The following is a 27,178-nucleotide window of genomic DNA, read 5'->3' on the forward strand; positions in this document are numbered from 1 at the left end:
AGCGTTCTAAGTCCCCAAGTGCCAATTCCCGAGACTCCCGTGTGTGTGTGTAAGATTATTTAATATTGTTTGTTGAAAAAAGGAATTTTAGAGCGGCTTGCAAAAGATGGTACCTGCCCTCAGGGTGTTGGTCCCAAAAGTCATGGCACGTGAGGAAAAACGGAATGGGAGGGAGGAGGGAAAAGCAAGCTCAGGCACAATACACATTCGTAGTGCTTTTTTTCTGGAGGTGCTCAAGGGTAGGCAGTACTGGCACTTGATTTTCTCTCAAAGAAAAGCACTGGTTAAAAGTGTGGCAACTTCGTGGTGAGTCCTGGCACCGTTTATCTCAAAGAAAAGCACTGCACATTCCTAAAATAAACATTTTTTCCTCATAAGTGACTTCCCCTTTTTGCCTTTTAGCATCAGCATAGCTCGAAAAGAGAGCCTAACTTTCGAGAAATGTTCCTTTTCTTCCGAAGGATCTTGAGTCACCCACATAAGAACTGTTAGCTGTTGTGTAACTGTGGCATCCGAATGCAGCCGTGCTTGTTGCGTAACTGTAGGAGCCTGAACTTTATGGCTGAGCAAGGGTTTGAAGGACCACCTATGTCGATCCTTCCCACTGACTTGTTTCTGCTTCAGCTGAGAAGAGGGCAGAAGGCTATCGGGCTCTCTTTCAAGTGAACGTGAGAACAGCCTGATGAATCAGGCCAGTGGCCCACCTGGTCCTGGTGTGCGTGCTCTTCAGATGCTGGCTGTGTTGTGTTCTGGAATCAGGGCTACAACCTCACCCCAAAGTAGCAAATAGGAGGAAGAAATGCGACCTCCTTCACATGTAAAGTGGGAATAAACAGACCCAGCTCACAGAAACTTTGCAAGAATTAATCCAATCCGATCGGTCTTTATTACGATCACAAATCAGGCTCAATAATTAAATCATTAAGCCCGTTTATCACATAGAATGCCAAATACTCATTTGCCTTTTTTAAAACAATACTGCTCCTTACACAGGTTCTTCGCGCTTGGACTCCTGTATCACGCAAACGGTCAAGACGCAGCGGCACTACAGGTTAGAGCGCAACCATGTCTCCAAGGAAATCAAAGCAACACATAAACTTTTCATGGCGAACCAAACCGTTTCAACTCATGTTTCCTTTCCCGTTCTGGCCATTAGGCAATTGTCATGCATGTTCGTGCATTTAAAGCTATTGTTGTTGCTCTCCAGGTAGAGAGCTGAGCTGATGAAAGGGGAACAGAATTCCTGGTGTCTCTGTGTTGCTCCCTATGTCTTGTTACCTTTCAGCTGTTTCAGCATATCTGGGCAACAGGGTGGCGGCAGCCAGGTGGCAATATCAGTTGACGGTCAGGCACGCTATTCAGGTGGCTGGTCACCCATCATCCCAGCCAGGTGTATCATCTAGTTGTCCCCTGGCTTCTGTCTCTATTTCTTGTCTAGCCGTTCTGGACATTTCTGTAGACATTTCTGGTTTGCCTATCTTGCAGCAGTAAAAAAACAACAAAGTGCTTATTGTATGAGGTTAAAACCACAATAGCTCATCTAAGATCAGCTCAGGACAAGTCCCTCTTGCCTCTCTGCAGGTGGGGGAAGGGTCATAAGTCAGTGTGAAATAGTAGCTACCTAATTTTAATCCGCTTTGGAGTGCTTGTGGTCACCCTGAGGTCTTTGCACTTACAGGCCAAAACATTAGAAGCTGGGAGCAGGTTCACTTATTAAGAACCGGGTAGAATGCAGCCTGTGTTCTGTGAATAAAAGGGGGTAGAGAGATTTCTACATACAAAAAGAAAGAAGGCAGGCAATGATTTGGAGTGTAGGCGGGGAAGATCACATCGGGGAGATGGCACAGCATGGGTAAGCGTGCCCAATTGTTGCCAGGATGATGGGCAGGGAAGGATTTTGACACGGGGTCCCCTTTTTGGTGGCAGCCCTGTGTCGAATGTTTACTTTTGCTCTAGGAGTCCAGCGCAGAGGCAAGGGGAAAGACCTGCACTTTGCACCCGTGCTCAGCTCCTGTTGGTGCTGTTACACAAGTCTTTGGCATCGGTGTGCTAAGTCTGTTGGTTTGGGTAAATTTATATTAACTAACAGCCCAGAGAAAAATAGCAGCTGGCTTTATTGCCATGGGATTGAACCTGAACCTGATTGTTTCATGCTTCTTTTCGGCTTCAGTTATGGGTGAAAATTGTTAACGGTGACATCCAGGACTCAACACGCACAGATCTTTACGAGTATATAGTCGACTTCCTTACATCCTGCGCAGACCATGAATTGGTGTGGAAGTATGCAGAATGGGTCCTGCAGCGAAGCGAAGAGGTTTGTGGCTGGGTATTTGTGGGGTGAGGTTTTTGAAATTGAAATTGCTGTTGCTTGGGATATTTGAGTATCATAGACTTGTAGCATTTGCAGGGACCCCAAGAGTCATCTAGTCCAACCCCTAGGTAGGTGTGCCATCCATATTGGTTGTTGAAACCTTCCAGGTCTAACAAATCTGTATTTCTTAATGTCATCCACTCCCGGATCCAGGTGAGATAGGCCGCCTCATGATATAATTTCAAATTAAAAATATATTTTAAAGAGAGAGGCAGCAGCACAGCTCAGACATCCCTCAAACACCTGTTGTTGCATCCTGCCAACTTGTGTCATGTTTTCATTGATTTTATTAGCGCTAGAAAAGGTCAGATATTTTCAGTCCCTTTTAACAAGTATGAGGCAACAGTAATTGATAACCTGGCACCAGAGACTTGTGTGTGGCGTCAGCCATTTATGTAAACTTTGCAAATCTTAATAATTTTTTAATGCATCTTGCTTTAGGTTGGTGTGTACATCTTCACTAGAAGACCCTTGGAAGAAGAACAGAAGAACAGCTTTAATCCAGACGACGTCATCAGCTGCCTTAACAAATATCCCGTATCACTAGTAAAATATCTAGAGTTCTTGGTTCTAGAAAGAAGAGTGAAAGTAAGTGGCGATAGTTGGATCCAGTAGCATAAAAACTGGTGTGCGTCTGTTGCGATGTTCAGTTTATGGCTGAAGCTCAAAAATAAATCCAGGTTGTTCTTTTAGCTCTCTAGATTGCTGCAGGGCAACCATGGTAACTTGCAGCTTTAAACTACTTCTCCTATTGCATTCTGCTTGCTTATTGAGACTCTAAGTAGGCCCATTACCAAGCTGGATAATTTAACACCAGGAGGTAATTATGGCACAAAGTACACACATAAGGTGACCCTTTTGCTTATCTATGGGAGCAACGGGAAAAACAAGAATTGCCCTTTACATTAGTTGCTCTTGGAAGCCCAGTTCTGTTTACTGTTGCAGCGTAAGCAGAGGAGGAAATGCCTCCTATAGAATCCTGCTCCCTTCTCTGGCTGCTTTTGAGCAGCCCTAAATGCCTGTGTGTCCTGTCCCCCGCCCCCCAATTCCAGAAAGGGGCTCTTGGTCAGCTTCTAAGGCAAAGGTACAATGTCCCTCTGCACCAGGCATAGGCAAAGTCGGCCCTCCAGATGTTTTGGGACTACAACTCCCATGATCCCTAGCTAACAGGACCAGTGGTCAGGGATGGTGGGAATTGTAGTCCCAAAACAGCTGGAGGACCGAGTTTGCCTATGCCTGTTCTACACTGAGAGGTCCAGCTCCGAGGGCCTTCTGGCAGTTCCCTCACTGTGAGAAGTAAAGTTACAGGGAACCAGGCAGAGGGCCTTCTCAGTAGTGGCACCCGCCCTGTGGAACGCCCTCCCATCAGATGTCAAGGCAATAAGCAACTATCTTACTTTTAAAAGTGTTTTGCTGGCATTTTGCTGGAAGGTTGCAGATAAGGGACCGAGCCCTGATGGGATGACCTGTGTAATAAACAAAATCTGCCCTTATTCTCTTATGGGGGACACAAGAAGTGAGGCTACAGGGAACCAGGAAGAGGGCCTTCTCGGTAGTGGTGCCCACCCTGTGGAACGCCCTCCCATCAGATGTCAAGGCAATAAGCAACTATCTTACTTTTAAAAGACATCTGAAGGCAGCCCTGTTTAGGGAAGTTTTTTATGTTTTATTATTATTATTACAGTTCCCATCATCCCTGACCACTGGTCCTGCTAGCTAGGGATGATGGGAGTTGTAGTTCAAGACCCAAGCTTGGGAAACACCGCTTCACATCAAGGACGGGGAACCTCAGGCCCCTCCTGACCTCTGTCTGACCTTCAAGACTCTTCCCACCCCCAGGCCGCATCCCTCATTGCTCCTTGCAAGTGCTTTTAATTGGTTTGTTTCTTTCCTTAAATTGTGGTGATGCCTCTTGCTTGTGGGTGGGTGGGTGCCTGACTCTTCGCATGGCTGGAATGTATCCTCCTGTAAAAAAAATAAAAATGCTTCATTCATTTTGCCTGCCCCCACCATCGCTGCCATGTGGCCCCTGGAAGGTTACCCACAAGTAAATGTGGCCCTTGGGCTGCAAAGGGCCCCCCACCCCTGCCCAAATCTCCCCTGTCTGATGAAGTGTTTTCTCTGGGGTGTTGAGTGTTCCAGCATGACTGGTGTCTCCCAACTGCTCCTGCAGTAACGAGGCAAAGGCTTCCTTGTCTCCTTGCACTAGGAGTGTAGGATCTCTAGAATGTGGAATTAGGCTGTTAAAAAGATGAGCTCCCCCCCCTTTTTTCTCTTTTTTAAAAGCCAGTCAGTGGATGGTTAGGAAGAAGTAATTCCAAGATTAGAATTTTTTGCATAACTTCAAATGCTTTAGAAGCACGATTTTATATAATAATTGTTTTACCGAAAGCGAGAAGGACTCTGGGCTTAGGTAAGCCCGCTGAATTCGAATGGGTGAGATGTAAATGGGAGGAAAGAGTGACAAAATTGTGATAAGGTAGAAGTGGCACGTGAATTAATAGATAATAGGATTCGTGCTCCTTGAGTTATTGCTAATGGTGATCATATTTTGAAAGGCAAATGAATTATTTCTATTTAAGTGCTGCTCTGGAATTCCTTTGCTCTTGCAACGCACGTGGAATTTCAAACTTCTGAATTTGTCAGAGCACAGGTGCCCAGTCCTTTTGAAATGGTTCTGTTATCTTTTTTAACATTTTGTTGTTTTTGAAAAATGGTTGGAGTTAAAATATTTTCTTTTATACTGGCAGAAGGAAAAATTCCACACCCATCTGGCAGTCCTTTACCTGGAGGAAGTCCAGCGTCTGAAATCACTGGCCGCAGAGAAGAGTGAGGAATTGAGCAAATCGCAGGCGAAGCTACGCAGTCTTCTGCAGAAATCTGACCTTTATAGAATTCGTTTTATTTTAGGTAAGAGAACTGAAATTATATTTTATATGCTTCTGATGAAGGGTGTGTTGTTGTTTTTTAACCAGCTACACAGGCAGAGAAAAGGAAAAGAACATTTGAATTGCACAAGGGTAATTTGAACTCAAGTTGTCTGAGGGATAACATTAAATGCTTTGGGTTGATGCTGGTTCCTGTTGCATCATTACAGTGTCAGGATAACTCGGGCCTATTTCAGCTTGCTATGGGATCCAGGAGCAGCTCCCTGCAATTCAGTGCATTCCAGAATTTGATGCAGGCATCAGCATAACGTGCCTGATTGCCACAATCCTTCCACTATAACTTTCTGAAGTGAGGGGTCCTGGGCAACTGGACATAGCCCATATTAGGTCATTTTGGCATGTGTGTGGGTCTGTGCCCCGCTCCAGTATGGCAACGAATGAACCCAGCCAGCAACGTGTGAATTCTAAGAAGTGGCTTTAGTGGCATACGAACATAGGTCTTTTAAACTGTGTGTTTAATGCTGCGTTAAATGCGACCGCACTGCCAAAAATAAGGTAAATATCAGCAGGGATCCCAGTAGCAGGCTTGCACCAGGGTCTTCCCCGGGGCTCTGCTTTCTGCTGCATTTCCTCGTAGCTCCCCAAAAGCTGTCTCTGAGAACTGGGGGAATCCTGCAGAGTGATGAGTAAAGCAGCTGCATTCAGTGGGATGGAGCCCTGCGTCGGAAAGGGAACGTCTTCTGTTCGCGAATGAGCCTTATTTCCACCCTGCTCATTGTACAGTGGTACCTCAGGTTACATATGCTTCAGGTTACATGCGCTTCAGGTTACAGACTCTGCCAACCCAGAAATATTACCTCAGGTTAAGAACTTTGCTTCAGGATGAGAACAGAAATCGTGCTCTGGCGGCGCAGTGGCAGCAGGAGGCCCCATTAGCTAAAGTGGTGCTTCAGGTTAAGAACAGTTTCAGGTTAAGAACGGACCTCCGGAACGAATTAAGTACTTAACCCGAGGTACCACTGTATTCAGAAACATAACGATGAACCCAGAATTCTACATGTAACTGCCCTGCCAAGTGTTGGGAGGGAATTTTTGTTCTTGGTTTTATCATTCTGCTTGCTCTTCGTTTTCCGTTGTTCTTTGAAGGCAGCTAGCTTATCTGAGGAATATAGCTTTCTCTTGCACTCTAACAAGGCCTCTGCTTAAAACGTTACATCCGGCAGATAAAATCAGCGGCACAGATCTTCACATGGAGTGTGCGATACTCTTTGGGAAACTGGAACAGCACGACAAAGCTTTGCATATCCTGGTCCACGAACTGAAGGACTTTGCTGCGGCGGAGGAGTACTGCGTGTGGAATTCGGAGAGCAAAGACCTTCCTTACAGGAAGAAGCTTTTCCACATGCTCCTTTCGGAGTATCTAAATTCCAGCGCATCGGAGCACCAGCTGGCCATGGCGGCTGTAGACCTCCTAAACAACCACGCGGCCGAGTTTGACGCGGCCTGCGTTTTGCAGCTCATACCGGACACCTGGTCGGTGCAGCTCCTCTCCTCGTTTCTCTGCGGCTCCATGCGGGAAAGCATCCATGCACAAAGAATGACACAGATCGCACTGGGCTTAGCAAAAGCGGAGAACCTCACTTACACACACGAGAAGGTGAGTACAGTGGACCCTCCAGTTACGAATTAAATCCGTTCCGGGGGTCCGTCCGCAACCCGAAAAGTCCGTAGGCAGAGGCGCCGCATCTGTGCATGCACGAGGTGCGCAGAGCGCTTCGGCACATGCGCGTGTGGCAAAACCTGGAAGTATTTGCCACATTTAAATAATAATAATAATAATTTTTATTTATACCCCACCCTCCCCAGCCAAGGCCGGGCTCAGGGCAGCTAACAAGCAATAATAAAAACAAGTTGACTGAATACAACTTAAAAACAAGATTAAAATACAACAATAAAATATTAAAATGCAGCCTCATCACAGGAGGAGAAAGGAAAAAGAAAGAGGGGGAGGGAATCAAATTGGCTCCCTTAGGGAGCTGCCTTCCCGTGCCCTTGCACTAAAATGGTTTTGCCACGTTTGTAACCTGAAAGTTACGTATCCAGAGTGGTTCATAACTAGAGGGTCCACTGTATGCCAATTTTGCTGTTGTTATCAACGTGGCAAAACCATTTTAGTGCCAGGGCACGGGGAGGCAGCTTCCTAAGGCAGGCTTTCAGCTGTGTCAGAAGGTAATAAGCCACGGGAAAGAGGCAAGCCTTCATAGACATGGAGCAAGGAGCCCTCGACATTGGAGTGGGGAACCTGCGGTCCTCCAGATGTTGTTGAACTGCATCTCTCATCATCCTTGCCTCTTGGCCAGGCTGGTTGGAGCTGATGGGAATTTCAAGTTCAGCAGCATCAAGAAGGTATGAGATTGGCTACCTCTGCTGTACACACACACAGAACCGGTGCGATGGATGTTCTCCCAAAGCTGCCCTAGGAGAAGGAAGCAGAGTTGGGAAGAGGGGAGTATTTGCATCTTTACCAGAATATAATATATAAAATAGTGAACTATAAGCCCTACCACCGCCTTCCATAGACCTTATTTGTCTCATAAAGTTGATACCCTGCTTGACTGTAAAAGCAAGCAAACCTCAAAGCAGTTTTAAAAACAAACAGAGCAATAGAATTCTCATTAAAATGACTATTTAAATGTTCTTTAAAATTTTAAATTGGCCATAAACCAAAAGCAGATTAAAGCACACGTCTACATCCTACATATGGAATTGCATTCATGTACAGATGAACTACAGGGACGCGGGTGGCGCTGTGGGTAAAAGCCTCAGCGCCTAGGGCTTGCCGATCGTCAGGTCGGCAGTTTGAATCCCCGCGGCGGGGTGCGCTCCCGCTGCTCGGTCCCAGCGCCTGCCAACCTAGCAGTTCGAAAGCACCCCCGGGTGCAAGTAGATAAATAGGTACCGCTTACCAGCGGGAAGGTAAACGGCGTTCCGTGTGCTGCGCTGGCTCGCCAGATGCAGCTTTGTCACGCTGGCCACGTGACCCGGAAGTGTCTGCGGACAGCGCTGGCCCCCGGCCTATAGATGTGAGATGGGCGCACAAACCCCAGAGTCTGTCAAGACTGGCCCGTTCGGGCAGGGGTACCTTTACCTTTACCTTACAGATGAACTACATGGCTGCACCCCTAAAGAGCTTTTTAATACAGTGGTGCCTCGCAAGACGAAAAGAATCCGTTCCGCGAGTCTCTTCGTCTTGCGGTTTTTTTGTCTTGCGAAGCAAGCCCATTAGTGGCTTAGCGGATTAGCACTATTAGCGGCTTAGCGGGCTTACCGGATCAGCTGATTAATGGACTTCAATGTCTGTACACTAATGCGCAAAGCATGGGAAATAAACAAGATGAGCTTGAGCTCTTGGTACAGCAAACTAAATATGACATAATAGGCATCACTGAAACCTGGTGGGATAAGTCCCACGATTGGAATGTAATAATGGGGGGATACAATCTATTTCAGAGAAACAGACCAGACAAGAAAGGAGGAGGAGTGGCGTTATATGTCAGGGATGTGTATACCTGTGAAGAGATCCAAGATTTAGAACCTCAAAGCCAAAGTGAGAGCATTTGGGTCAAAATTAAGGGAGAGAAGAATAACAGAGACCTCATTGTGGGAGTTTACTATAGATCCCCAAGCCAAACGGAGGACATAGATGCTGCCTTCCTGGAACAGATGGCCAAGCATGCAAAAGGAAGGGAGATAGTAGTAATGGGGGACTTCAATTACCCGGATATTTGTTGGACGTCAAACTCAGCCAAGAGCATAAGGTCAAACAGATTCCTCACTGGCCTTGCAGACAACTTCATTGTCCAGAAAGTGGGAGAAGCAACAAGAGGAACAGCCATTTTAGATCTGGTCCTAACCAATGTTGATGACCTGGTTAGTGGGGTAGATGTGGAAGGATCATTAGGCGCGAGTGATCATGCTCTTCTGAAGTTTACTATACAGCGGAAAGGAGCAGCCAAGCATACTAGGACTCAATTTCTTGACTTTAAGAAAGCCGACTTCATAAAACTTAGGGAAGTGCTGGGTGAGATCCCATGGACAGCAATACTAAAAGGAAAGGGAGTTCATGATGGCTGGGAGTTTGTTAAGAGGGAGATAGTAAAAGCACAACGTCAGGCAATACCAATGAGACGAAAACATGGAAGGTGCCTAAAGAAACCAGGGTGGCTATCTAAAGAACTTTTAACTGAATTAAGATTAAAAAAGGATGTGTACAAAAAATGGAAAAGGGGGGAAACCACCAAAGAGGAATTCAAACAAATAGCCAGCACGTGTAGACACAAAGTCAGAAAAGCTAAAGCACAGAATGAACTCAGGCTTGCTAGAGAGGTTAAAAGCAACAAAAAAGGCTTTTATGGGTATGTTCGTAGCAAAAGGAAGAACAAAGAAACAGTGGGGTCACTCAGAGGAGAAGATGGTGAAATGCAAACAGGGGACACAGAAAGGGCTGAACTCCTCAATGCCTTCTTTGCCTCAGTCTTCTCCGATAAAGAAAACAATGCCCGACCTGAAGAATTTGGAGCAAATGATTCAGCAAAGGAAACACAGCCCAGAATAACTAAGGAGATAGTACAAGAATATTTGGCTAGATTAGATGTATTCAAGTCTCCAGGGCCAGATGAACTGCATCCAAGAGTATTAAAAGAACTGGCAGATGTGATCTCAGAACCACTGGCAGTCATCTTTGAGAATTCCTGGAGAACAGGCGAAGTCCCGGCAGACTGGAGGAGGGCAAATGTTGTCCCTATTTTCAAAAAGGGGAAAAGAGAGGACCCAAATAATTACCGCCCAGTCAGTCTGACATCAATAGCAGGGAAGATTCTGGAACAGATCATTAAGCAAACAGTCTGTGAGCACCTAGAAAGGAATGCTGTGATCACCAGTAGTCAGCATGGATTTCTGAAAAATAAGTCATGTCAGACTAACCTGATCTCGTTTTTTGACAGAATTACAAGCCTGGTAGATGAAGGGAACGCAGTGGATGTAGCCTACCTTGATTTCAGCAAGGCATTTGACAAGGTGCCCCATGATATTCTTGTAAAGAAGCTGGTAAAATGCGGTCTTGACTATGCTACCACTCAGTGGATTTGTAACTGGCTGACTGACCGAACCCAAAGGGTGCTCATCAATGGTTCCTCTTCATCCTGGAGAAGAGTGACTAGTGGGGTGCCACAGGGTTCTGTCTTGGGCCCGGTCTTATTCAACATCTTTATCAACGACTTGGATGATGGACTCAAGGGCATCCTGATCAAATTTGCAGATGACACCAAACTGGGAGGGGTGGCTAACACCCCAGAGGACAGGATCACACTTCAAAACGACCTTGACAGATTAGAGAACTGGGCAAAAGCAAACAAGATGAACTTTAACAGGGAGAAATGTAAAGTATTGCACTTGGGCAAAAAAAATGAGAGGCACAAATACAAGATGGGTGACACCTGGCTTGAGAGCAGTACATGTGAAAAGGATCTAGGAGTCTTGGTTGACCACAAACTTGACATGAGCCAACAGTGTGACGCGGCAGCTAAAAAAGCCAATGCAATTCTGGGCTGCATCAATAGGAGTATAGCATCTAGATCAAGGGAAGTAATAGTGCCACTGTATTCTGCTCTGGTCAGACCACACCTGGAGTACTGTGTCCAGTTCTGGGCACCACAATTCAAGAAGGACACTGACAAACTGGAACGTGTCCAGAGGAGGGCAACCAAAATGGTCAAAGGCCTGGAAACGATGCCTTATGAGGAACGGCTAAGGGAGCTGGGCATGTTTAGCCTGGAGAAGAGGAGGTTAAGGGGTGATATGATAGCCATGTTCAAATATATAAAAGGATGTCACATAGAGGAGGGAGAAAGGTTGTTTTCTGCTGCTCCAGAGAAGCGGACACGGAGCAATGGATCCAAACTACAAGAAAGAAGATTCCACCTAAACATTAGGAAGAACTTCCTGACAGTAAGAGCTGTTCGACAGTGGAATTTGCTGCCAAGGAGTGTGGTGGAGTCTCCTACTTTGGAGGTCTTTAAGCAGAGGCTTGACAACCATATGTCAGGAGTGCTCTGATGGTGTTTCCTGCTTGGCAGGGGGTTGGACTCGATGGCCCTTGTGGTCTCTTCCAACTCTATGATTCTATGATTCTATGATTCTATGATAAGCGGCTTAGCGGCTTAGCAGATCAGCTGATAAGCGGCTTAGCGGATCAGCTGTTAAGCGGCTTAGCGGATCAGCTGTTAAGCGGCTTAGCAGCTTAGGATCAGCTGATAAGCGGCTTAGCGGCTTGGGAAAAAGGGGGGGGGAGGGGAAAAACCCTGCAGGAACTCGCAAGACATTTTCGTCTTGCGAAGCAAGCCCATAGGAAATTCGTTTTGCGAAGCACCTCCAAAACGGAAAACCCTTTCGTCTAGCAGGTTTTCCGTCTTGCGAGGCATTCGTCTTGCAGGGCACCACTGTACCCCTTACTGTCAGGGCTTCCAGAAAGAAACTTTGGAATTGTAGCTTGATTAGTTTACCAAACAGGGAATGATCATTGCACCAATTCTAGTAGATGGCATATGCCACCAGTGAAGTACGCAGAGGGTCTCACTCAGCTAAGTCCAACTCACAAGTAGCACCCTTTGAAATTAATGAACCTAAATGACTCCTGTCCATTCACTTCAATGGGTCCACTCTAGCACTGAATACCATTCAGAGTAGCAATAGTCTCTGACAAAATGGCAGCCTCTTAAGCACCCTCATCAGTTCATGTTTTCAGCGGCTCTTTGGCTTGTTTCTCCCGCTTTGCAGGTGAAGCTAAAAGGGATCGCAACGGTTCTCTCGGACAGAAAGGTCTGCCAGATGTGTCAAAGCCCTTTCAGCGAACCTGCGTTCGTCAGGTACCCAAACGGCGGTGTGGTCCACACGCACTGCGCTGCAAACCGACACGTGAATTCCAGCACAAACCACCATCTCTCCAGCCCCAGCGGACGGACATGAAATATGCCCAAGGTAGTGCCAGATGCTGTGTTGGTTAACTCCTTGGAGTAACCGAAGGAGACTCTGCTGGGCGAAAGAACAAAAATATGTTGAGGAGAGAGGAGTTTGCCCTGGGGTTGATGGAGGAGGACTTTTGGTCAAACACGGCCTCTTAAACTGCTGATCTCTTATGAATGTAGGCAGCACAAGAAATTGCAGGTGTTTATATAACGAACAAATACTTTCCTCACGGTAAGGGTGCTGGGGAGGGGGTGGGGAACGGAAAAGCTTTTAAAAAATACATATACCTATATTAAAACGTGCACTGAATTCGGTGATCAAGTGGTCTAGGAAGGAGAGGGGCTGATGAGCAAAAATATCTCTTCCCCAGAAAACCGATTCTGTCTCCTGAATAAGTGGCATGAAGGAGCACTTTTCTCTTGAGAGTAGAGCATAGCCTGCATTATGTTCTCTGCCGGGTCTAAATTTTGCCTGCCGGGACAGCGTCATGAACTTGTTCTGTGCTCTTGATACTGTTTTTTTTGTAAAAAAAAAACAAAAACGATTTGTTGCACTTTTGAGCCTTTGTCCTTTATTCTCTGCCATGCAAGTCCATTTGTTACAAAACCTCTTCGAAGCGCTAGGACCCCATGGGAGCCCCTGCTCAACCGGGGAGGGAATGAGAGGAGGCAAGATGACAGGATCACCATGCTGTGAAAAAGCCACAGTTTCTGACACTACTAATTGCAGCGAAATCACCAGGGTCTGCCACCTGGATTCATAAACCATCGACCGGAGGTGGGTGTGGGTAGGTGGGTGGGTGGGAAGGAAGAGTCTTTAATAACTGTAACGACTTATTTATTATCATACAGATGTTCTGTAAATACAGTTGAATGAAATGGTTTTTATATCGGCGTTCCCCTAGAGCAAACACATGTAACCGGTAATTCCAGGTATAGCTTTTGAAGAGTCTACAAGTGAGGTTATGTGAAGAAATAATCTGCGGTTCTGAGCTCCTTTGCAAGAATGGGTTAATTCAAAGGGATTAAGGGATGCAGTCACCGCAACGTCCGTGGTTGCATCGCGATGGTGTGCAGTAAGCTTGATAACACTTAATAAATGCTCTGTGGATACGGAAGTATAGCGTGCCAAACTTTTTTTTTAAAAAGACACCACTGTGTGTAGGTAATGTGCTGTTTTACTACGTTATTTGTACATACAAACATACACACCCATCTGTGTTGCTCTGTGTCACTCCTAACACAGGGGTACCTCGGGTTAAGTACTTAATTCATTCCGGAGGTCCGTTCTTAACCTGAAACTGTTCTTAACCTGAAGCACCACTTTAGCTAATGGGGCCTCATGCTGCCGCTGCGCTGCTGGAGCACAATTTCTGTTCTCAACCTGAAGCAAAGTTCTTAACCCAAGGTACTATTTCTGGGTTAGCAGAGCCTGTAACCTGAAGCGTATGTAACCCGAGGTACCAATTTATTCAGTTTAAAAGATTGGAAAAGCAGTGCTGCCTCTTTGAGTGAAACCTTTACAGTGGTGCCTCGCAAGACGAAAAGAATCCGTTCTGTGATTCTCTTCGTCTAGCGGTTTTTTCGTCTTGCGAAGCAAGCCCATTGACGGATTAGCGGATTAGCGCTATTAGCGGCTTTTAGCGGCTTATCGGATCAGCTGATAAGCGGCTTAGCGGCTTAGAAAAAGGGGGGAGGGAAAAACCCCGCAGGAACTCGCAATACATTTTCGTCTTGCGAAGCAAGCCCATAGGAGATTCGTTTTGTGAAGCACCTCCAAAACGGAAAACCCTTTCGTCTAGCGAGTTTTCCGTCTTGCGAGGCATTCGTCTTGCGGGGCACCACTGTACATTTATTTTGGGGAGGCTGTGCTATTCCTCCAGAAAACCCAAAGCAAGCTTTGGGTGCTTTTCGGTCCCTTATAATGCAGGTGGGATGCAGCCGAACAACTCCCTTCGTCCCCTGCTCTCTGGGACTGATGGTGGGCAGGGGGAGCAGTTCAGCAGTATCGGGAGGGTCAAAGGTCCCCCACACCTGACACAGGCTTTTGTACTTTGCACCTGAAGCAAAAGTCCTTGGAGCGAAAATGGGCAGAGTGGCTGCAGAGTTGCATTGGTGCACCATGAATGTTTCAAGAGGTTTCTCCCCCCAGAAGGCTCGGTCAACTCTTGTGCTTAGCTAGGGACTGAATAGAACCGATTGTTTAAAGCAGGGTTTCCCAAACTTGGGTCTCCAACTGCTTTTGGACTATAATCCCCACCATCGCTGACCACTGGTCCTGCTAGCTAGGGATGATGGGAGTTTTAGACTTAAGGGTCAGATTAGGTGCAGCATTATTTATCATGGCTGCCTAATAACCTCCTACGAGCAGCAAGCAAGCAGGAAACTATAAAAAGACCATTTAAAACATTAATAAATAAATACAGAAACAATCGCAGCCAAAAATTATATATTGGAGAACTAGTTTTCGCACCGTAAACAAGATACATGACATAAATCAGTGGATTATAGCTGAGATGTTAAAATCACAAAGGGTGTAAGAGAATTAAACATCCTCCTGGCACCTAAAGGCGCCAGATGAGCCTCTCAGGTATGGGTATTCCACAACTGGGGTGACATTCCTGAGAGGTCCTCTCTCCAGTGGCCATTGGAAACTTTGTTCACGAAACTGATGGTGGATGGTGGTCCTTCATCAGTATAGCAGCCAGGGGGTTGGGCTCATCTCCTGCAGCCTCCGTGGTCTCTCTCTCTCTCTCTCTCTCTCTCATACTGTTATTTTTAAGAGAATAAACCTAGAAAGAACAAAATGTGATCTTGCATTTAACAGCACATACATAACCTGGGCTCTTCCATGAAATTAAATGTTTTAAATCACAACCCACTTTTGCTAGATTGTGCGAAATGATAGATAAAACACAAGGGAAGATTTCTGCATCATTGTGTTTTGTCGGGCTTCACACTGCCAATTTGTTGCCGCGTGTTGCTCTTCGCAGGACAAACCTAAATAATATAATGGGGAGTCATGGAGCTAAAATCCGATACCGATTATTTCACCGTGTGCGCTTGGCTGTTGGTGATGCTTTTTCCTAAGCAGAAGAAAATAGAAGAAAATACAGGCAGTATATTTTATTTGGCAGTGTATTTGGTAAGACCACAACACTTGTTTAACCTAACAATGAGACTAGTGTGGGAAGTGCTTCAATGTAATGGATAACAAGAACAAAACTCCCTAAGTTTTCTGGGTTACAATCAACACATTAAAGAAAACAGCATGGTTCTGTGAGGGCAGTGACGGAAGATACAAGCTGCTCGGTATTTTTTTTTTTTTTTATGGTTCCTAAACTGCGGATTGGTGCTCGCTACAGACATATATTGTGCTTGGCCTTATTCTCCTTTTCGTTCGTCCAGGCACTTTGGGGAAGATCTTGAATGTTTTTGGCATGAACTCCAGACAGGCCTCGCGGAACTTCTTGATCCTCCAACAATAGATGACAGGGTTGAATACGGATTTGAGGTAACTCAGCCACAACACACAGGTACTGGTGATGTAGAAAGAAGGGCTGTAGTAGAAATTTCTGCTAAACACCGACATCAGGCTAAACACCGTGTGCGGAAGCCAGCACAGAGAGAAGCCGACGAAAAGAATGAGGATAGTCGTGAAGGCCCTGGTCTTGAAACTCATGTCGACGTTCATCTGGTGAGGCTTCTGCAGCCCGGTGAGGCCTAGTTTGCTCACCTGACTCAAGCAGACGCTCTCGGCGTGGTTGTGGATTCTGACGGTGTTGCGGCGGACAGTGTTCAGGATGCAGAGGTAAGAGTACAGCATGATGCTGAACGGCACGAAGAAAGCAGTCACAAGGAGCATCACGGCGTAGGCTCGGTCTGCAGGGCATTCTGTGTAGCCCAGGACACACTGGGGAGCGCGGCTCGGGACTTCTACGAACATCCACCCAGCCACTGAAGGGAAAGAGATGCAGAAGGAAAAGGCCCAAGAAACCGCGATCATGACTTTGGCGCGCTGGGGGTTGAGTTTGTCTTGGCGCTGGACGATGATGAGGAATCGGTCGACGCTAATGATCAAGAGTATAGAGACGCCTTCCAAGACGAAGAACCAGTACAGCATGGCAGATATTCGGCAGAAGCGAGCCCCGAAGTTCCAGCTCACCGTCAGAACAGTGACGGCGGTGAAAGGCATGCAGAACAACGACAGCATGATATCCGAGAAAGCCAAGGTAGCTAAAAGCAGGTTGATCGCCGAACGCATGGCTGGTTTCTGGTAGACAATCAGGCAGACGACAGCATTGCCCAAAAATCCAACAGCAATCATGAATAGCATGATAATGGCCAACAGTATCCTGAGCGGGGTTGGGAGCACTGTGTAACTTGGGTCTGTGAGCCAGGTGCTTACATTCAGAGCGACGAAGTCTGCAGGAGTCTGGTTGCATGCCATCACAGTGCAAAACGCCGGCATTCGAGATGCCAAACCCTCTTCCTGCTAACTCAATGGCGGCCGCCATTTTCCCATCTTATCGGCCATACAAACTCAAAGCAGGTGTTAGTCTGTGGCTAAGTCTGTCTGAAAAAATGTTTCTTCAGCAAGCGTTGACAAAGCAGATTGCAGCAATTTTAGCGAAGCACGGGCTTCTGCAGCTCCCAGATAGAAGCGTGGCCATTATCAAGTGCGTATCTTCAGAGAGACGTGGCTCTGGAAAATCAGAGAAAAGAAATATGGTGGTAACTCATTTATTGGTTTTTTAGTAATATGTCTACATTGATGGTTTCCTTTCCATTGAAAAAGTATGGGCAAGGTACTGAATACTCAGTACAGTGGTACCTCGGGTTAAGTACTTAATTCGTTCCGAAGGTCCGTTCTTAACCTGAAACTGTTCTTAACCTGAAGCACCACTTTAGCTAATGGGAACGCCTTCTGCTGCCACGCCATCGCTGTGCGATTTCTGTTCTCATCCTGAAGCAAAGTTCTTAACCCGAGGTACTATTTCTGGGTTAGCAGAGTCTGTAACCTGAAGTGTATGTAACCTGAAGCATATGTAACCCAAGGTACCAATGTATCATACAACAAAGTGCCACTTCTTGGTTTACAACAACTAACTTCTATATTAAAACTTACATTTAGATCTTTTACTTTGGTAAGCCACTTATTCAGTGACTGAGAAAACCTTGGAAACTGGTTGCCTGGCCATTTAATAGCTTCCTTCCGGCACAAATCTTAAAACCTTTTTGTTTATAGTATTTCTAAACGATCTTACTGAAATATTCAAATCAAAATTGCATGGACAAACATGACGCAAAAGCAAGCTTCTGAGTTGTAATATGGTTCAGCATTATATGAAAAATATTGGCACCTTGTGATTACCACCACAGTGTGCCAATTATATTAGTTTCATTACTGTGGGATCAGGTTTCATGGCTGCTGATGGCTACAGCGAACACACTCTGTACCAGAGGCCTGAATGCTGCTCTAACTGCTGATCCCACTCTGTATTCAGAAGCCAATCCCCTTGCTGGGACAGGACTTTCTCTGATACAGGAATCAGCCTGCGAAAAATATATATGCTTAAAATAGCAGCATGGAGCAACCTAAGATGAAGAAGGGAGCATGTTTTGCTCTCTTTCATGTAGAGCAGGGTCTGGTGGCCTGTGACCAGCCAGATCTTTGCTGGAGTACAACTTCCTTTATGCCTGACCCTTGGCCATTCTAGCTGGGTCCAATGGGAGTTCAACAACCTAGGGGAGCCACAAGTTCCTCACTCCTGTTGTAGAGAATGGATTTCCCTCTCTGTATGTGAACAAAGCAGGCACGTGAATTAAACACGCACATATGGCTGCCCTAGGTGTAACAAATAAATACAAAATAAAAAAATTCCTTCCAGTAGCACCTTAAGGACCCCTGACCATTAGGTTGCTGTGGCCAACTGTGGGGTTGTGGCGCTCATCTCGCTTTATTGGCCAAGGGAGCCGGCGTACAGCTTCCAGGTCATGTGGCCAGCATGACTAAGCCGCTTCTGGCGAACCAGAGCAGCGCATGGAAACACCGTTTACCTTCCCACTGGAGTGGTACTTATTTATTTACTTGCACTTTGACGTGCTTTCGAACTGCTAGGTTGGCAGGAGCAGGGATTGAGCAACGGGAGCTCACCCCATCGCGGGGATTCAAACCACCGACAATCTGATCAGCAAGTCCTAGGCTCTGTGGTTTAACCCACAGCACCACCCGCGTCCCATAGTAGCACCTTAGAGACCAACTAAATTTGTTATTGCTATGAGCTTTCGTGTGCATGCATCAGGTATCCGAAGAAGTGTGCATGCACACAAAAGCTCATAGCAATAACAAACTTAGTTGGTCTCTAAGGTGCTACTGAAAGGAATCTTTTCATTTTGTTTCGACTACGGCAGACCAACACGGCGACCTACCTGTCAATAAATACAAATCAACTGAAACACTTCTACACATAACTGTATTGCAGCCGCTCAAGTAATGCAGTCTATTCAGTAATGCAATTCGGAACATCAGAAATCGGAAGTAACGAAAGCAGGAAAAAGTGCCTTGGAACAGCAGTGTTCCCTTCTGCAGAACCATCAGCTCAGCAATAACAATATGTTCTTTTCCTACACAATGTACTCTCCACAAGCAGCAAACAAGCAGCTCCCGTTGTCTCCTAGGCATGAGTAAGTTCTCTTGTAGGGTCCTAGGCTGCCTTAAAGTATGTTTGCTCCAAATCCCTTGCCCCTGCCCCCCCCCCCCCAATATTGCTCTGCTATGATTAAGAAGTTAACACACCCACACACACACACACACAAATGCAACTCATATGTAGCCCCCGGCTTCCAACACTGCAGGGGGGGTGATGGTCAGTGCATTCTCCTGCAGGTTTGGGTTTGCTCAGGTGGGTTGATTCCACCCAGGAGTGAGGGACCTTTGGTCCTCCGGAGATTGCTGGACCACAACTCCCATCATCCCTAGCCACTGGCCACGCTTTTGAGGGCTGGTAGCTGCCGCAGTTCAGCAACCACTGGAGGGCAAAGGTGCCCAGCTCCTGATTCAGCAAAATAATCAGGGGTCTACTGATTCTTGCCTTCCTCCACAGGCAGATTTGAGGAATGTTGAGCTAACCCTTCAGAACAACCGCTGAGTCTGGGTCCTGCTTCCTGCAGTTCTTGTTCAGTGTTCACTCTCCCCTCCATGTGCTGTCAGCCTCGTAAAACTTGCCTCATGCAGCAACCATGCGCAGTGGCTGGGTGCAGCTGTGGAGTTAGAAGCCTGACCCAAAGATGCAATGAGCTACATCCGGCCTGCAGGCTAGCAGTTCACCATCTGCAATATCAAGGAGGGATAAATTTCCTGTGCATTGCCTTTTTTAGCTCCCCACCGCTAACCTCCAGAGGTATCAGAACATTAACTCTTGGATCTGGACCCACGATCTAAAGTAGTTGTGAAAGAAATATAAAATACAGTGGTACCTCGGGTTACATACACTTCAGGTTACATATGCTTCAGGTTACAGACTCCGCTAACCCAGAAATAGTACCTCAGGTTAAGAACTTTGCTTCAGGATGAGAACAGAAATCGTGCTCCGGCGGCACGGAGGCAGCAACAGGCCCCATTAGCTAAAGTGGTGCTTCAGGTTAAGAACAGTTTCAGGTTAAGTACGGACCTCCGGAACAAATTAAGTACTTAACCTGAGGTACCACTGTAAAGCCTGTTCACATCATCATCATTATACCTCACCATCTGATTTGTTCTTCCAGAAGTTTGCTTTAATTTATTCCCAACAAAAGATACATTGGTTTCCCCCCATTAAATATTTCCCTGAGTTTGCTCTGAAATAAATAAGAATAATAATAATATTTGAGAAAGAAGTTTCAAAAAGGATGTCGTGGAACAACCTACCCCCCGATCTGTTGTCATTGTAACCCGTTCCCTGTCAGACCTCGTAGTGAAAAATTGCCCCATTTTTTTTAAAAAAAGAAATTGACACGACAGAGATGCATGGGCAATATTTAAATGAGCCACTTAACCCGACAGTTCCAAATGCTTCCCGTTGAAACGAAACATTGGTCTTTAAATAAATGTGCTTTGTTAAATATTGGACAAAAGCAAGGCTTCCAACTTGAACCTTGCGATAAGGGCTATCTCTGATCAATGAACTGTCGCAGCAAGGTAGCTCTTTGTGAATGGCACAGAGCTGTGCATGCCATTCTCCCCCACGCAAGGCTTCAGCGGGGCTCCATTAGCCGGTTGACTCGGATCTCATCAGGCAAGGAAACAGCATTCATATCCGTCTAGGTGTCACCATGGCAATCCCTCACTTGAAAAGGAGACACGACCTCGGTGGTAAATTAGAGAGCGATCCATCGTAACCAAGGGAGAATAGCGCATATTTGAAGCAAACTGACAACTTGGGGAGGAATTAGAAAACAAACTGGGGGGGCGGGGGGAGGAGAGAAGCACCCTAAAGTAGAAGTGCGACTGGGCTGGATGAGACCAGAACACTTCCAGAAACAAGGACCAGCCAAGGTTGGGTCTCACAATCTTGGCTTATTTAAGTGGATGGCTTCCCACAATGAGAAGTTTACCTGCAGTGTTCAACGTGCAATCAGTTATAGCTCAGTAGGAATGAATCTGCCCTACGTTCTTGCATAATAATAATCCAGTGTTACCTCAGGTTAAGAACTTAATTCATTCTGGAGGTCCGTTCTTAACCTGAAACTGTTCTTAACCTGAGGTACCACTTTAGCTAATGGGGCCTCCCGCTGCTGCCACGCGATTTCTGTTCTCATCCTGAAGCAAAGTTTTTAACCCGAGGTACTATTTCTGGGTTAGCTGAGTCTGTAGCCTGAAGCGTCTGTAACCTGAAGCGTCTGTAACCCGAGGTACCCCTGTAATAATAATAATAATAATTTTATTATTTACACCTCACCCATCTGTCCAATGTTCTTGCATTATTGTTATTATTCGAGTGTAGGATAAGCTCCTGACACATCTGACCCTACACTGGGCAAAAGTTAGCATAGGAAAATTTACTCTTAATGGTCTCGTCTGAAAATGAGAAGCTTCTGGTGTCAGTTGCAAGATGAGGGTGTGTGCTCCTTTTGCCCAGGCAGCTTCCAGTATTATTATTATTATTTATTATTATTATTATTATTATTATTATTATTATTATTATTATTATTATTAATTTCTACCCTGCCCATCTGGCTGGGTTTCCCCAGCTACTCTGGGTGGCTCCCAACAGATTAAAAACAGAATAAAACATCAAACATTAAAAACTTCCCTAAACAGGGCTGCCTTCAGATGTCTTCTAAAAGTCGGATAGTCATTTATTTCCTTGACATCTGATGGGAGGCCGTTCCACAGGGCAGGCGCCACTACCGTGAAGGCCCTCTGCCTGGTTCCCTGTAACCTCACTTCTCACAGGGAGGAAACTGCCAGAAGGCCCTCAGAGCTGGACCTCCGTGTCCAGGCTGAACAATGGGGGTAGAGACGCTCCCTCAGGTATACTGGGCCAAGGCCGTTTAGGGCTTTAAAGGTCAGCATCAACACTTTGAATTGTGCTCGGAAACGTACTGGGAGCCAATTTAGGTCTTTCAGGACCGTTGTTATATGGTCCCAGCAGCCGCTCCCAGTCACCAGTCTAGCTGCCGCATTCTGGATTAGTTGCAGTTTCCGGGTCACTTTGAAAGGTAGCCCCACGTAGAGCTCATTGCAGTAGTCCAAGCGGGAGATAACTAGAGCATGCTAGTGATTGAGATGTACTTCAGGAAAGGGTCATTTTTGGAAAATTGTAGAGGAGGTGGCCTGTCATGGTGATAACTAGTGCCAGATTTGCAAGGCTTCCCTGAGAGATGCTAAGCTGGTGCATTGGACTACATGGTCTGTCCATTCTTAGGAAACAGAAGCTGACTGAACTGTAGGTTTTTGGAGAGAAAGGCTGAGGGCAGGCCAGAACTACATCTCACCCTGCAATGACAGTTCCCAGGAATCTTTAGGAGAAAGAACAACTCTTAAACTGGCTTACGTCTGAAGAATAAAGATAAAGGTAAATGGACCCCTGATCATGAGGTCCAGTCATGGGGTTGCGGCGCTCATCTCGCTCTACTGGCCAAGGGAGCTGGCGTACAGCTTCCGGATCATGTGGCCAGAATGATTAAGCCGCTTCTGGCGAACCAGAGCAGCGCACGGAAATGCCGTTTACCTTCCTGCTGGAGCAGTACCTATTTATCTATTTGCACTTTGACGTGCTTTCGAACTGCTAGGTTGGAAGGAGCAGGGACCAAACAACGGGAGCTCACCCCATCGCGGGGATTCACACCGCCAACCTACTGGTCGGCAAGTCCTAGGCTCTGTTGTTTAACCCACAGCGCCACCCACGTCCCAGTCTGAAGAATAGATTTACCCAAATACTGTGCAGGACCTTGGTGGAATCATTGGCGCAGTGAGTTAAAACGCCAGCCTGCTTGGTTCAGCTAGGTTACTAGGCTAAGGAAGTCAAGGATCTATTTTTTTAACTAAAGACATTTTAAGAGATGACGCCGAGCTGGAAGATGTTTTAGAGAGATCCACTTCAAACAGGAGTAGGAAACAGCTGTTCCATCTGTTATTGCCCCAGAGAGGCTCAGCTGTTTTGTAAAAATATTAGGAACTTGGGGCGGCAGAAAGGGAGAAAGAAGCAAAGTTATGAGCACCGAAAATGGAAAGGTTTCAAAACTCTGGAAATCTGGTCAATAAATACACAGGACACACTAAAATATGAAATAAACAGAAAAACAAAAACATCAAACTGCTGCATTATAATTATTGTTATTTTGCAGATGAGGCAATTCTCCTGAGATTTAATAACCTATATATTATATAAACTTGAGGAAAAGTGTGTTCAGTAAAGAGTGTACCAGTTATTGGGGTCAGGGGGAAAGAGGTAACTGCTTAACTCAGGGGTTCCCAACTTGGCGCCCACACAGAACTCCTGTGGCATTCATGAAAGGTCTCAGTAAATTTCCCCTCAAAAATCCCTCATCCATTTGAGGCGTACCTCTCTCCACAGTCTATTTCCCAGTAATCATTTTCTTCTCGGTTAGGCTCCAACCTTTGAAGTGAACTCCAGTGGGGGGAAAGTGTCTCATCAAACAGAGAGCGAGCCTCTAAGCCGTGGGTAAGTTAGGAAGACTCAGAACTTCTGACCTACACATTCCTTTCACTCTCAAAATTTATTCCTCTTCAGTTTGGCTCAAGAAGCATTACTAACAGAAATCACAGAAAGATCTTTGTGTCCAGAAAAATAAATATCAAGGTATTGTGTGGTCACTTATTTTTCTATGTTTTACAAAATTTTCGGTTTGTTTTTTTTAAAAAAAACTTTTCCTAATTGCATATGTATTAGAATCAGACTCACAGTATTGAAGAACTGGAAGGGACCACGAGGGTCATCAAATTTTGACAATGTGGGCTTAAACGCATGACCCTGAGATTGAGTCTCATGCTCCACTGACTGAGCTACTATGTCCATGTGTTGTGTCCCTCACCCTTTTGCTCTTTGTCGTCTTATACGTCATGTTTACGATGCCAGAAGGTTTTGTTCAATCTCCTTAGAAATATTATTTATAATAAAATAAAAGGATCCCTGGCCTCGTTTCATAGGTAATTGGGAGAGACCTGCATTTAGGAGAAACGGGCTCTGCTGCCATCATGGATGCCTTAGCTGCGATTCCTACATTTCAGGGTCCCTTGGGGTCCCTCCCAACTCTACAGTTCTATGATTCTAGGGCAATTTGGCTGTGAGATACCAGAGGTGGATTACTTGCTCTGCAATGAAGCTGTACATCAGATGCCCGAAGTAAGAGCCACCCAGACAAATAGCTTCCTTTGGGCAAACCGCCATGAAGACAACATGCGGTACAACAATACACAACCATTAGCACCATACAGTGGTACCTCAGGTTATAGATGCTTCAGGTTACAGATGCTTCAGGTTACAGACTCCGCTCACCCAGAAATAGTACCTCGGGTTAAGAACTTTGCTTCAGGATGAGAACAGAAATTGCAGCAGCGCAGCAGCAGTGGGAGGCCCCATTTGCTATAGTTGTACCTCAGGTTAAGAACAGTTTCAGGTTAAGAACGGACCTCCGGAACAAATTAAGTTCTTAACCCGAGGTACCACTGTACTGAACAATCTTCTATGCACTTACTTCAAAGGCAGCATCTCAAGTTCACGCCCAGGTGCACAGGATCTTTGGAAATTGTGGATCAGGTGAGGTATAAACCAGGCACCAGACCAGAAGGCCGATTATCTAGTGCAGGCTTCCTCAACCTCGGCCCTCCAGATGTTTTTGGCCTACAATTCCCATGATCCTTAGCAAGTGGGACCAGTGGTCGGGGATGCTGGGAATTGTAGTCTCAAAACATCTGGAGGGCCGAGGTTGAGGAAGCCTGATCTAGTGCAAGATCCTGTTGTCACAGCAACTACCCAGATGCCTGAGGGAAACCTTCAGTCACGAGGTCACTCTCCTGTTCTGTGGTTTCCAGCAAATGGTATTCAGGAGCAATACTGCCTCCGACACTGAAGGCAGAGAGCAACCGTTGGAGCGATAGCCTTCTCTTTAGTAGTGAGGCATGTCTGGAACCCCCAGAAGGGGCAAGAGCCTTCTGTGACCCTGACTCACCTCCTCAATTAGGAATTCCTTCAGGAGGCGAACTGGGTCTGTTTTTGAGCCATGCTTCAGGGGGCAGCGGGCAGTGGCGTAGTGTGGGGGGTGCAGGGGGGGCCGGCCGCACCGGGCGCAACATCTCCTGCTTGGCAGGGGGTTGGACTCGATAGCCCTTGTGGTCTATTCCAACTCTATGATTCTATGATTCTATGATCTGGGGGTTAGGGTTAGGGGGCGCAAATCCACGGGTTAGGGGGCGCAAATCCACGGGTTAGGGGGGCAAATCCACGGGTTAGGGGGGGCAAATTACTTGCCTTGCCCCGGGTGCTGACAACCCACGCTACGCCACTGGCAGCGGGGTGGGTGTGTCACCCTTCTGCGGACAACCACCTTGCAGCAGAATGGCCTGGGAATGGTCTTGAATGAAGGGGACTCTGCCTCTCCAACTCAGAAAAATAGAATTGCAGAGTTGCCAAGGGACCCCAGCATCATTCTGGTCCAGTCCCCTGCAATGCAGGAATCCCAACCAAAGCACCCATGACAGATGGCCATCCAACCTCTGCTTGAAAACTTCCAAGGAAGGAGAGAAAAACCACTGCAATAAGAAAACAGGGTTTCCCCACAAAGGACTGTTGACTTTCCAAGTGAGCCATTATTTTAGCGAAGTTCCCGCTCTCATTAATTTTTTTGGCCATATCCCTTCATAAGGACCCTACATACAAGCCGTGTTTCCTTGCCAGCTTTGACCGTTCTTTTCTACGCTGCACATGCTGAAGTGCAATTAAAGAAAAGATGATGAGGCAGAAAACTAAGTGCCGGCTAGTTACATAATACGTTTAGCTTCCTCTCCTGCACCTCGCTTACCGTAGCATTTTGCAGAGATCGGTGCAACACCCCGATTTAGTGGTGGTGGTGGAGGAGTATTTGGAAAAATGCCTGTCAAGAGAGACAGGCTGCTGCCAAGAAAACCGGCAGGATAGCGAAGCGCACCATCAGAGCTCCCAGACAGACCAAACCGCTGCACCTTGGCGCTAGACAGCTACTGCAGGCAGCGCCATGCAAACAGCCAGCACGGGCTTCAGTTTCTTGCAGCACCGGGAAATGAACGGCTCCCCCCCCCCCCCTCTTTTTCTGCTATGCATGATGATCCCCGGTTGCTGAGAGTTTAATTCAGGCCAGATGAATATGCATAGTTAAAAGGTAGCAGGAGGTTTCTCCACTCCCCGCAAACCCCGCAAACCCTTAAAAAAAAATAAAAAAATCCGGTAGTTTGGCCCTCCACACAACGCGTGCGCGCATCCGAGCCACGTACCTCGTTTCCGCTGCAAGGAAGCAGGCAGCCGCGGAGAGGCGAGCGCTGCGCCCCCGAGACGGCGACCCCGGCGCGCTCCATCCAGCGCACACTCTGCGCTCCCGCCGAGCGCCCATCCGCGCCCAAGCGGCTCCAGGGCTCGGAGGCGGCCGAGGACGACGAAGGGGAAAGGGCCCCCTCTACAGGCGCTCCCCCGCGGTCTACAACCGACAAGCGAGGGCCCGCTCTTTTTCGGAAACAAAAATAGATACATGTCTTTATACCGCTAACCATTCCCTTCCCCAGCGGCTGCTATTATTATTATTATTATTATTATTAAATTATTATTTGTTGTTGTTTAGTCGTTTAGTCGTGTCCGACTCCTCGTGACCCCCTGGACCAGAGCATGCCAGGCACTCCTGTCTTCCACTGCCTCCCGCAGTTTAGTCAAACTCATGCTGGTAGCTTCGAGAACACTATCCAACCATCTCGTCCTCTGTCGTCCCCTTCTCCTAGTGCCCTCCATCTTTCCCAACATCAGGGTCTTTTCCAGGGAGTCTTCTCTTCTCATGAGGTGGCCAAAGTGTTGGAGCCTCAGCTTCAGGATCTGTCCTTCCAGTGAGCACTCAGGGCTGATTTCCTTCAGAATGGACAGGTTTGATCTTGCAGTCCATGGGACTCTCAAGAGTCTTCTCCAGCACCATAATTCAAAAGCATCAATTCTTCAGTGATCCGCCTTCTTTATGGTCCAGCTCTCACTTCCATACATCACTACTGGGAAAACCATAGCTTTAACTATACAGACATCATCATCATTATTATTATTATTATTATTATTATTATTATTATTATTATTATTATTAGTATACAAAAGAACAAGATGGAGCAAGCTTCTTTTCTCCAGCTCCGCAGGGTCGGACTCGAACCAATGGCTTCAAGTTACCAG

At 46.5% G+C, this 27,178-nt stretch overlaps 2 protein-coding genes across 12 annotated transcripts in view; one reads left to right on the top strand and one right to left on the bottom strand.

Moving 5' to 3' along the window:
* The window catches only part of TGFBRAP1 (transforming growth factor beta receptor associated protein 1), a 29,358-nt gene extending 15,959 nt beyond the window's left edge, over nucleotides 1-13,399 (top strand). For all 5 annotated transcript variants that reach the window (XM_083501458.1, XM_083501459.1, XM_083501461.1 and 2 more), the window contains 6 exons: nucleotides 994-1,051; nucleotides 2,171-2,314; nucleotides 2,813-2,959; nucleotides 5,122-5,281; nucleotides 6,483-6,916; nucleotides 12,094-13,399. In XM_083501458.1, the coding sequence (XP_083357584.1) occupies nucleotides 994-1,051; nucleotides 2,171-2,314; nucleotides 2,813-2,959; nucleotides 5,122-5,281; nucleotides 6,483-6,916; nucleotides 12,094-12,282 (1,132 nt within the window). In that variant the 3' untranslated portion in view covers nucleotides 12,283-13,399. The remainder of the gene's footprint in view (nucleotides 1-993; nucleotides 1,052-2,170; nucleotides 2,315-2,812; nucleotides 2,960-5,121; nucleotides 5,282-6,482; nucleotides 6,917-12,093) is intronic.
* A 1,316-nt stretch (nucleotides 13,400-14,715) lies between these two features.
* Nucleotides 14,716-27,178, bottom strand: part of GPR45 (G protein-coupled receptor 45) — a 550,360-nt gene continuing 537,897 nt past the window's right edge. The window contains exons 2-3 of one of the 7 annotated variants that reach the window (XM_083501578.1): nucleotides 20,191-21,161; nucleotides 14,716-16,986 (exon numbers count right to left, since the gene is read on the bottom strand). In XM_083501578.1, coding sequence (XP_083357704.1) covers nucleotides 15,619-16,752 — 1,134 coding nt within the window. In that variant the 5' untranslated portion in view covers nucleotides 16,753-16,986; nucleotides 20,191-21,161 and the 3' untranslated portion in view covers nucleotides 14,716-15,618. Of the gene's footprint in view, nucleotides 17,100-17,343; nucleotides 18,127-20,190; nucleotides 21,181-21,672; nucleotides 22,301-23,329; nucleotides 23,471-25,805; nucleotides 25,951-26,253; nucleotides 26,360-27,178 lie in introns of those variants that run through there. The other 6 variants (XM_083501576.1, XM_083501580.1, XM_083501582.1 and 3 more) reach the window with 6 other exon arrangements.

This window comes from Podarcis liolepis (assembly GCF_965112155.1).
Source record: "Podarcis liolepis genome assembly, chromosome: 4".
In the NCBI taxonomy this organism is placed as follows: Eukaryota; Metazoa; Chordata; class Lepidosauria; order Squamata; family Lacertidae; genus Podarcis; species Podarcis liolepis.